We start from the raw sequence: 11,853 nt of genomic DNA, 5'->3' as shown, positions 1-11,853 counted from the left end.
TACATAACTAAATTGATGATTTTTTATTTTCCTAAAATAATCTATTTTTTAAAATATCTCAATTATAATTTTATTTAAAATTTTCAAATTCAATCTTATTTTTATCTCTATTTTAATAATTTTAGATTTTAAAAAAAAAATCATTATTCGAACTGTATAAACACACAATGCAATCAAATGACTGTCATCGTTGATTAAATCAAACGCACCAAAATTGGAAATGGTTTACATTTATGAAAATAATATACATATATGAGGAAATCAAACAATTCAGCTTTATTTTTTTAGCTATTTGCCCACATTTCACGCCGATTATCATCTCCAGTTGAAGTGCACTTGCTCCAGATTCTGCAAGATTGTAACAATAAGAATCCCTTGTATAATTCTAACTATGTACTAACAATGCATATACATATTGCTTAATTACGTGACAATTCTGCATATACTGCATATCTCTACTTCTCATCGGTTGGCTGACATTTTCACCAAGGGATCGAGCGAGGTACAACATTCACTATTGATATCCAAGCTTGGTGCCAAGACTTGTACCAAGTTTGAAGGGGATGTGTTTGTTATATTAGTTTACATTGGTCATAAATCGTGTTTTGTACTTACGCTTTTTATTTTGTGTTCATGCAGTTAGTTTAGTTGGTTAGGTCCAAGCTAGCTGGATAAAAGACCATGTAATTCTCTGATATTCTTTTTTAATGAATAAAGAATAAGATTTTTGGTCCCATTCTTCCTCACTTGAACACTATCACTCTAAAACAATATAGTCACAGAGGATAGTAAGATCACTTGCTTATCAAGCCTTTCAGAAAGTCTCCTGACATTTGAAAATTATGTGGAATTGGCATTTGTACTAATATATAATATGCTCAAATTTCTAGTATATGACACATTCCCACTCAGTTGTAATTTAGGAATGCCTATACATCCAATTATCACTGTCAAGAACTCTAGTATATGACACATTCCCACTCAGTTGTAATTTAGGAATGCCTATACATCCCATCTGCCAATGCAACAAAATAAGATCAAATTGGTGTATCATTACCAGAGCACCATTATTCTTTAACAAGCGCACACCAAGGACAAACTCCAGTGTAGCCCATGCAACTATGACAGTGAAAACAAAAGGATATATATAGGTATTTATACCTTAAGAACTGGTTCGCCTTGATTAGTATTAGCCTTTTGTTTTGCGGCAGCTGCTAGCTGTGCTTTTGCAGCTCTTCCTGCTGGAGATTGCTAAAATTGTTCTTGCCTGCAGTCATGGTGGGAACAAGCATGTCATGCAGAGTTTACAAGAGAATACCGTAGACTTCGAATCACTTGGTTGTGCAGGATAGGAACTTAAAGACGTGCATGATAGCTGGCTGATGAGCTGGTTACAAGCACAATTAGTTTACAATCAAGAAGCCAATAGAACTATAGACGAAGCTGCAATATAAAGAGCCCATTGTTGGAGAGAAATGATAACAGATGAAACTGGAAAATATTATGCTAGATTGCCAGGTTTTTCACTTCTTTAAGCTGACCAACTGAGAAACATGACTACGAAACTCAAAACCTATCCAAACTCAATGATTTTCTAGTTGCTGAAAGAAGAATACTATTTCAGATCTTCAGATACATATCATCAAACTTCACATATGCATGATTTCCAATTTTATTAATAAGTACATGGGCTTGGGAAATAGACATATATGTCAACAACAAACATACAGAGTTATCTGCCATCATAACGTACCGAAAACAGTCATGTATAACTACAAATGCTTCTCAGTTACTACAAAATCCCAATTGTTCTCTTTCCTCATATAATCCACAAAACGCATCGAAGTGGATCTTCTTGAAGGTTTTTCATTCTCCGTTCCATCTACTTTATTATCTCTTATATGTAAAAATTCTTTTAAGTTTATTGAGTAAGGAGACTATGCATGTGATTTTGAAGGTCATGTAAGTTCGCAGATTTTCATAACCATCGAAATATAGCTTATTAGAATTGTCATCTATTGTAGGATGAATCTCCTCCATATAGATCGTTTGCCAAGGGACAAACCAAAAGGTTCTTTAATTTGCTCCACGAGATTGATTTCTAGGTGAGTTCTACAGACAATAAGATCTAATAAGAGCATCTAGTTTGATTTTGAGTTGAAATTAGTAGCTCTACCTGCCCTCGATAAAATGTCAACTGTATTCCCCTTTTTCGTACCAATTCCAAGATCAAAATGGATATATTATTGCTTTAGGATAATTTCATGCAAACTTAAAAAAGATCATTAGATATTCCAAAAGCGCATGGAGAGAGAAGTATCTCTGACTTGGTGATGTTCTCTAAGCCTGGTCTTATTCCCTTCACAATAGCTTGAGAACAGCTCAGTAGTATCAGTTCCTTGTCATCAATGCAACATCTTAACAACAAACAACACGAGGAGCACACTCGTAATGTTTGAGTACCTTGAAAATCAAAACTTAATTTTTTTTGGATAAATTACAAATAAAATTCTGCATATTTTAATTAGATGCCACGGATACAACCACAAACCAGACAATACCGAAATGGGCCCTGAGACATACAAATGGTATTGATCAACTGTGGCGCAATTCACATCAAAACAGATTTCGATTCGATATTAGCAATAATCAGCCTTCTCAATAAAATCTCAGAAAACTAATCAACAAAAAAAAAAAAAAAAAACTTTACCTTTTCTGTGCTGGCTTTAGCACGGGCTTCTTCAGAGGCCAAACGCTCTTCTTCCCTCCTCCTCTGCTTGCCCCCTCCATCGAAGCAAGCGAAGCTACCCATCTCTCAAGTTCCCAAGATAAAGGAAAAAGAAGCACGTCCGGACGTGAATAATTTGAATTGCTTCGAGTGCATCCTTCTCAACAATCTAATTACCATCAATTGCTATGTGAGGTGAGAATCTTCCAAGTATTAAATAATGTTAGCAAATAAAATTATGGATTTTTTCTTAATAAATTTATAAAACTTCATAAAAAAATAAATACTCATTTTTTAAAACGTTTTCCTAATCTTCTTTATAATATGAAATCCGACTTTTTTCAAATTATATATTAAATAAATATTAATCGAGCTTTTATTTTATTTTCAAGTATAGTTAGTAAAAATGTTCAAGTTGAAAAAAGTGGACCTGAATCGAATAAACCTGATTCGGCATAATCCAAACCTTATAATTTTCTTCCAACGTGGCTCGAACCAGCAAGGAACTTTTATATTTTCTCAAGGTTTAATCTCTGAGCCGAGGAGACAACAAATTCCCTGCAATCAGACAAGAGCCGCCATGAGCCACCGGAAACCACTTGACAGCGTTCTCCCAACGGAGACCTTTGAACTCGATTCCGGTCTTTCTTTAGTCCCTCGTATAAAACTCAATCTTACAATCCACCGTGCGGACAAATCCGTGTACCCTATCGACGAGTGGAAGCTGAAACGTTCGTTAAGCGATTACTTCAAAACCTCCCACTCAATATCCGTTGCCGAAGAAGACATAAGAATACACAAGTACAAGGATTTAAAAAAGAGGAAGCGTGAAGATCCGGTGGCTCGTGGGAGTATATTTATTTTAGATTTTGGGTCTTTTTCGAAGGGGGCGTTTGGAGACTTGAGCGAAGGAGATGGCGTGGAAGACACATTTCTGGAGTGGAGAAAGGGCTTTGTGGAGAAGATGGATGGAATGGAGTTGAATTTGGAGGGGGTGAAGTTTAAGTTGAGTGCTGTGTTGCCCTTGTCCGATGATTTTGAAGGGATGAAGAAAGAATGGGAGGAAGTTGCTGCCTTTGGACATTCGAGTTAGTTTTTTTTTTTTTGCTTATTCTTGAAATGCTTTTGTTCAGTTTGATTTTTCTGTATTAATATGCATTTGTATGGTAAAGAACTGAATTTGTCAAGAGAAATGTGGGAAGTAACTAACTGTACTGGGACTTTTAGCCAAATTACAGCTACACCGAATCTATTCTTCGACGAAGTTGGCAGAGTTAGCTTGCGTTTGTACTGGAGCTTTCAGTTAAATTATCAAGATCTCATCTTAGTGCATTCTTGCTGTGTGGATCTTAATTTTTCAGCAATCATACTTGTAAAAATAAATAAATTTTCCTTAATCTTGAAATTCAATGGTTCTGATTTATGCAGTTATCTTCTAGGTTACATTTATCTGTACTGTTTAAATGATAAGTTGCTTTGAAATAATTATTGCATTTTTACTTTTCTACCCTCGTATTTTCTGGATATTTTTATCTGTGTGATCACAATAATCAATTCTGAATACGGTTGACGCAAGTGTATTATGGTAGGGTACCGAATGGCTGAGAGACAGCAGCCTGATACCCTCATAATGAGAGGTGCACCATCAAGGTGGTTTGCCGAGCCGCGAGTTTCATCCAAACCTTCAATGCTAGTTACTCACACACTTCTCTCGGCATTTGGAGAGATAAGGTGTGTGTTTGTGTTTATATTAGGTTTAATAGCATTGGCTCAAACATGGAAACCTCTCGGAGGTCGTGTAAACGACTCCCCTACCATGTTCTAAATGAAATTATGAATATATTTTTGTTCATCTTTTGGGTAAATGGCATGCTTAAGCAAAAATTCTTAGGAGTTTTGTACTTGGGCTAAACCTCAAGGGTGTATTTGGAAACGATTCACCTAGATGATTTGATTAGCACTTTTTAGTTTTAACTTTTAATAAATTTCTCATTCGAGTAAATCTGTTATGAAGTTTGAAAATTCGCAACCCCAATTCCAATGTTTTGGTGTCGAAAATGGGTTTAAAGAAATGGTGAAGGCACCAAATAACTTGAATTCAGGTTTAGCTCAATCTCAGGCGTCATTGTAATTCTTCACAAGCTTGCGGAATTCTGTATGTGGGCCTAACATCAAAGTGTATTGTTTTAATATCCTATCATATCATTCTTTTATCATCTGTTTTAGATTTTGTATCATCTGTTTTAGATTTTGTCTAGTGTGATCACAATGATTTCCCTTAAGAATGAAATTTGTGAAAGATAAAGTTCTGTGAGGTAAAGTATCAGTTATATACAGAAAGATGAATGCGTTTGCTATAGTTCAAATCTTCTCTTTGACGGCTATGTTATTTTTTTATGTGATGGAAACTATGTCTGTATTTCGATGACTTTAACTGTATTTGCTACAGAAATCTTGATGTTGCTGAGGACAATGATAGAGCTGAGGTTGATGTTGAAGACGGTGGGGACCTAGTTTCTGGCCTCAATTGTAAGATTGTTGTTCGGTTCAAAGGTCACACAGAGTTTTACAATGCTTTAAAGGTTTTATGCGGCCGGTCCTTAGTCAAGGTACACTGCTATCTTCCAATTTTAATGTATTATTTTCAACCTCTGCTGTACTTATTTGATGTCATTCCCCTTCCGTGAGCACCAATCAAACCAACAGTTTTTTGGGTGACTGTTGAATGGTAAAATATGTCATTACACTCATCCAGACAATTTTAGGATTAAGATACATTGACGTGAAGAGGATTGAATAAGTTATTTTGAATAAGTTATTTGTGACGTGGAGTTGGTCATTAGTGCAGCAAGGATCACGCTTGAGGGCTGATTATGAAGTGGTTTGGGATAAGAATGGATTCTTTCAAAATTCTAAAGGCCAAGTGGAAGATAGAAGATGGATGCCAGTGACAGGATCAAGAAATAATAGAAATCAAGCATATGGACATGGGTCTCAAGCCTCTCGGTTTATCTCTGATGATTCGCGGAGGAAACGCTTCAAGGTTGGTAGTTAAGGACACATACTTTTATCCCAGGCCTAGCTAAGGAAACTAAAAATCACGCTTGGCATTACATTTAATGTATATGCCTCGTGTAGTGTCCAGCATATCTTAAAGGTCATCATGGTATAAATGTTGTCTTGAACACCCAAGTACCTATTCCATTGACTGATTGTCCAATTCGAATCGAGTCACTTAAATTTGTGTGTTTGAACTCAAGCTAAGAATTTACTATGCTTTTTACTGATTGCAGGAATGAAGAATAATTTAAAATTCACAGAATCCTTCCTGGTTAAGCTAAAAAGGTCAGCAACAATCACTTTTTTTGTATGCAGTGGCGGACCTGGAAATTTAGATTATAGGCCGATTTAATTTAGGGATAAAACCTACTGTTTAGCAATTAAAACCACTCATTAGGCATGACAATTTATTTCATTGGAGTGGTTACATCCTCTAGGCACAGCTTGGTCTATTTCCTTATTTATCTTTGGCTCGAATTCTACAACTACTTCTTGTTTTAAAAAAAAATATATTATCCATATATTTCGATTTATAAACCTCATATTATAGATCCTTTATTATTCCATCCCACGAAGAAAGTGGTGCTTTACAGCTCATCCATGGATACAACCCTACTTTTCTATAATTTAGGCCAATGTTGATCTTTAAGCAGAGTTTGCTTTTTCTTGTGCCAGTGGTCGAGATATCGTTTTATGCTACTGAGAAGATGATGCATGAAGCATAACATCTGCAGAAGGTGATTATTTGTAAGTGTTGCCGTTGCGCTGATTCGACCAACCTTTTATTTTGTGTCGTTGGATCATCCTTACAATACTGATATTCTGTGGGGGTAGAATTACTTGTTTGTGATAATGAATGACAATCGACTTTAAAAGATTCAGCTAACACAACTTACTCAGATAAATAGAAGCTAAAAATGGATCGAACAGTTCAAAAAACCCATAGATCTTAGCAAAAGAAAGAATTGGAAAAACCAGAAAAAGAGGTAATTTACATACAAACCCCGAAGTGATGCAAAACTTAGCAACAAAATAAAGTTCAAAAGAGATTTTTTCCCTTTCTGTTTCTTAACTTTTGAGTATGCTAAAAGAGCATAGAATTCGCATGAACCTGCCTACGTAAGTGTTTTTGGGCTGTTTTTGAAGAGATCGTCTTCGTTTTTTCCCTTTGGAGTGGAACATCAATCTGGCGTGATAATATGGGGATCTTTATTGAAGCCGGCAAAGGGTGGTGGCTAGCTACTGGTCAAAAAATTACCGTCCAGTCTTTCTCAAAGATTAGCTCCACGAGCCATCGATATTCCAGCGATAACAATTATAGCCACTTTATTAGCCTTCTCCACGCACATTGTGCGTGCGAGTAGAGTGTTCACAAAGAACAAATAAAGCGACAATAAATCTTTTAAAATATTGGATTGAACATGTTTCGGTTTTATTTTGATTGAAAACGATAAAAACTTGGAGAAAAATGTATTTGACGTGCCTCGATGAGATGGCTCATAATCTATGCTATAGATACTAGTCGAAGCTAATATAGCTTGAACGCCAAACGAGAAAAGATCGTTATCATATAATGATAATCCTTCTAAAACGAAAACAACTATTTACAAATATCGAATTATTTCAAAAATACCAAATGACAAAAAAAAAAGTGAAATCCAACAAATTTGCATTCCATTAATTCTAAAGCATGTCCTGTTTTACGAAAGGATTCGGATCATCGAACACAAGTCAACAACGGCCTGGGGTTAGAGTTTGTTTGTCAATGCCTGCGGACACGATTACGTAGTACGTATTCATCATCTCCCACGGTGAGATTCTCTCTTTAAAATATCTCAAGGGCTGGTTGGTAGAAATTATAAATATGCTCAACCACTCTATTTATAAATCACTGTTATCAAGTTCAGGACGTCGGGAATTTTCGATCAGACCTGCTCGGTTGAAGACGTGCAAGTTCAGACTTTCCATCTATTCCTTGATCACCATCTTCAAAAATTTGGGAAATTTAGGGAAGNAAATTGCTTGAAAGTGGTCTTGGTCGACCACTTCCAAGCAACTTGGTCTTGGTCGACCAAGACCAAAATTTTGGTCTCTTGGTCTTTTGGTCGACCAAGACCAAGAGTTGGTCGTTTGGTCTTGGTCGACCACTTCAAGCAATTGCTTGGAGGTGGTCGACCACCATCAAGGTTGTTTTTGTGTCGGCTTTTTTTCTAATCCATATATTTGATAAATATGGTCGATAATTATTTAATTTTGACGGATAATTACATAATTTTGATCAATGTTGCATGTTTTTTAACATACGAATCACATAATTTCACAAGTATGTTCTATAATGTTACATTATTATATTACATGTTATGATATATGAGTCACAATTTCACAACTATGTTACATGTGTTTTGACATATGAGCCACAATTATGTTATATGTTTTAACATACGAATCACAATTTCACAACCAACTATGTTACATGTTGTTTTAACATATGAATCACGATCTCACAACTATTTTACATGTTTTAACATATGAATCACAATTTCACAACTATGTTACATGTTTTAATATATGAATTACAATTTCACAACTATGTTACATGTTTTAACATATCAATCACAATTTTATAACCAACTATGTTACATGTGTGTTTTAACATATGAAACACAATTTTACAACTATGTTACATGTTTTAACATATAAATCATAATTTCACAACCAATTATTTTATATGTTGTTTTAACATATGAATCATAATTTCACAATTATGTTATATTTTTTAACATATGAATCACAATTTCACAATTATGTTATATTTTTTAACATATGAATCACAATTTTACAACTATGTTACATGTTTTAACATATGAATCATAATTTCAAAACCAATTATGTTACATGTTGTTTTAACATATGAATCACAATTTCACAACTATGTTATATGTTTTAATATATGAATCACAATTATGTACATGTTTTTAATATATGAATCATAATTTCACAATTATGTTATATAATATTACATGTTTTAACATATGAATCACATATTTAGCTAGGTCGACACAAAGTAGACCTTGTTTTTTTTTTGGTCGACCCTTGTTGCTTTGCTTTTGGGTCGATCCAAAGGTATATCCTACAAAATTCAACAAAAATTAAGAGAATAAGATACTTAGAATAGACAAAAATAAATAATAAAAATAACAAAAAAAAAACATACAATTTCTTCTTGGTCAACCAAAATTATGTTGGTCGACCAAGAAAATGTTTGGTCGACCAAGAAAATTTCTTGGTCGACCAAGAAAATTAACTTAATTTTGGTCGACTATTTTTTCTGGATGGATTGATATTTTTTCTCAAAATAAATTTTGTGTCGACCGAGAAGAAAAAGAAAAAGAAAATTAATTAAGTTAAAGATTTTAATTACACTTAAAGTAATAATCAAGAGTCAACCCCTTCTTTTTTTTTAAAAAAAGTAAAAATCCTTAATTTTTACATCTTTTATGTTTCAATCTCTTTTTTTAATTGGTCCACCAAAAATGTGCACCAGCAATCCTTGTATTGTATCTGGGGAAAGATAAGACTTGACCTGCAGCAGAAGTGACGAGTAAGTGTCGAAAAAGTCACAGTATGCAGGCACTATTAACCTGACAGAAGCCTGCCTCATTTGATCCCTTAAATCAGCATCGGAAACGATATTTTAAGTATTCCTGTGCCTTTGATACATTTCATTAACTCCCACCAGGAAAGCTTCCATTTTGCCCCTCAATAAAACTCCAATTCCATCCTTTTTATCCATTTTCTGGATTTCTTCTATGTCCAGCAATTTGATCAAAGAACCCCAAGCTTGCTTTTGATACAAATAAGCAGATTCTTCGGCAACTTGTCGGTATCTTTTCTTCACGTACGGCTCTTCTAATAGCTTCCCAAGCTCCGCATTTCGAGTCCTCATGTAGATATAAAATAGGCGTTCATAGTAAATATTTGAGCAAGTACTTTGTCCTTGTAACGGCATTTCTTGGACTCGATGTTTCGTGGGATGGCCTCCATGACATTAGAAATGGCATCTTTCAGTAACTCTTGATCGTTTTCTGGATTTGATGGTATGCCTGCTTTCCATAACTGCCCAGTCTTGAGTGCTTTAGCCATCGGCGAACTGTAACTATTCGTTGCTAGATTCTTGAGGTAGTTGATGGCATATCTAACAAGTTTAGGAACTGATCCATCTTTTGGTGGAGGTAAACCATCACCATTCCCTTCTATCTGAAGCCCGAACTCCAAAAAAACTCTTGTTGGAGCATGAACCAATAGTTTTTCCAGTTCTCTAAATCGTGAGCATATATCTGCACCGGATTCACCTTGAAAAATCTCTGAGAATTCAGATTTGAGCTTTTCTAATGAATCAAACATGTCTAATAGCTTAAACAGCTTCTGGGGTCCTTTGTCGCTTCTCGCAACACCTTCTCCGAATAGGAAGAAGACTGCCATGATTTTGTCTGCAATCTTTATGAAGCATTCTGGCCATACCATTCCTTCCATGATGTTTCCTAGTACATGTTTGCAGAGGCTCTTCTCTGATACGAAAACTACCTCGACCGCAAGTTCAAAGTGTTGGATCCAAAAAGCAATTGCTGTTTCTAAACTCTCCCATTCTACTGATCAATTTCTTCTGGTGTGTATGTTCTTAGGTAATCTGGGCTTAGTCTCATTAATGCCTTGGCCGCCCGTCTATATCTTACATCTTACCTGTCAACCGTAGCGGAAAAAGGGTTGTTTTAGAATGGATTTTATGATAAAATCTTAGATAATAATCGAACGCTACAGTACATTTATCATATATACCAGGATTTAAAAGAATTTTTTTATGTAAACTTCAACATTCGCCCTCAACCTAGCAAGCAAGAATGAGAACGTCCAATTCTTAGCAAACATGCGAAAGTTGTCAAAGGAAAATGAACAAGAAAGAAAGTTACTCTAACCTTTACAAATATATCGATGCATACATCCAAGCAATCATTTGCAGCCAAAGTCCCAGAAATTCATCTGAGCACCGGAATATCCAAATCACTCCCCAATCCATTCTTCACCTCCATTTTGCTCTAAACGTCACCTTTTCCTTCGCCAAAATTCTGTTGGCTAAGTTTCTGCAGCAAACTCTCGCACTCATCCTGCAAATTCAACAATGCCTCATCTGCAAACCATCGAACTTCATCAAATCCACCTTGGTTTCATATAGCGCCTTAAGGGTGATCAACGTCTCCCTTAACCGAAGCATCCTGTAATGATCTGTGGCCTTAGTCCTGCTCAAGAATTCAACAACTTCTTGAAGTTTTGAATGGAAGATTCACTTTCTTGGCTGATGGAGTGGATTGATTCGTTCAACTTATCGACACAGTCCACATACTAGATCAGTTTCTCTAGTCTTTCTGTGGGTTCTTTCTCCACGATCAGTTTGGAGGCTATTTCTGAAAGTTTCTTGGGAGGCATTCGGGTAGTTTGAAGCTCTCTAGGAGCGATAGGGCTGGAGAAACGGCTCGGTTTAGACGGGTATCGAGTGCTTTGGTGGCAATGGAGAGGGATTGGAGTGGAGCTGCTCTTCTTGAGGCCATGTTTAGGTCTTCTAGAATTGACTCATTTTTCTCATCCATTTTTTGGTAAGTTGAATCCATATTCTCAGAGGATTTGAGGATCGTTTTAAGATCAGAACAAGCTGTTTGGAGCTTGATTAAAATTGGGTCATCTTCGCTTCTTGGATCCATTGACTGGAAGCGCAGGTTTATGCGTGAAAGTTGGTTTTATGGAAGGGAGGACAGGACATAGTTTTGGTTAAAATTGCATTCTTTGACCCTTAGTTATAGGTTACAAGTCATGCAGTTCGTAAAAAATTATACGTCGACTCTATTCTTGATGTACAAAAGTCATGTTTTTTTTTGTTTTTTTTTGTTTTGTTCGGGAAACACTTGCACTTCACCTCCAAAGTCGCAAAATTTAGCGAGAATGATGTATTGTGATGGACGGCATTCATATGACTAGAAGATCAAAAGTTCTCCAATAAAGTTATTCGTGTATTA

At 35.6% G+C, this 11,853-nt stretch overlaps 2 protein-coding genes, 1 long non-coding RNA gene and 2 pseudogenes across 4 annotated transcripts in view; 1 reads left to right on the top strand and 4 right to left on the bottom strand.

Annotated features, from left to right (window-relative positions):
* LOC140990512 (zinc finger protein ZAT10-like) overlaps positions 1–11,853 on the bottom strand; it is a 60,204-nt gene that overhangs the window by 46,447 nt on the left and 1,904 nt on the right. The window lies entirely within an intron of this gene.
* Positions 182–2,915, bottom strand: LOC140990519 (uncharacterized). Of its 2 annotated transcripts, none has more exons than XR_012177660.1 (3): positions 2,711–2,915; positions 1,162–1,387; positions 182–348 (listed from the first exon to the last, which is right to left on the bottom strand). It is a non-coding gene; the product is annotated as an uncharacterized lncRNA (long non-coding RNA). The 2 variants fall into 2 exon arrangements; XR_012177659.1 differs by having other exon boundaries at positions 1,162–1,267; positions 2,711–2,907.
* LOC140990729 (uncharacterized) lies at positions 3,194–6,679 on the top strand. The gene is made up of 6 exons (XM_073460567.1): positions 3,194–3,816; positions 4,318–4,459; positions 5,178–5,337; positions 5,577–5,771; positions 6,022–6,071; positions 6,463–6,679. Exons 1-5 carry the CDS (start codon positions 3,309–3,311, stop codon positions 6,025–6,027), a joined length of 1,011 nt encoding a protein of 336 aa, XP_073316668.1. The 5' UTR covers positions 3,194–3,308; the 3' UTR covers positions 6,028–6,071; positions 6,463–6,679.
* Positions 9,291–10,662, bottom strand: LOC140990037 (exocyst complex component EXO70I-like; annotated as a pseudogene).
* LOC140990511 (exocyst complex component EXO70I-like) lies at positions 10,429–11,590 on the bottom strand (annotated as a pseudogene).

Source organism: Primulina huaijiensis, chromosome 12 (assembly GCF_012295235.1).
Source record: "Primulina huaijiensis isolate GDHJ02 chromosome 12, ASM1229523v2, whole genome shotgun sequence".
In the NCBI taxonomy this organism is placed as follows: Eukaryota; Viridiplantae; Streptophyta; class Magnoliopsida; order Lamiales; family Gesneriaceae; genus Primulina; species Primulina huaijiensis.
This window is presented reverse-complemented; position numbering and strand designations above follow the sequence as displayed.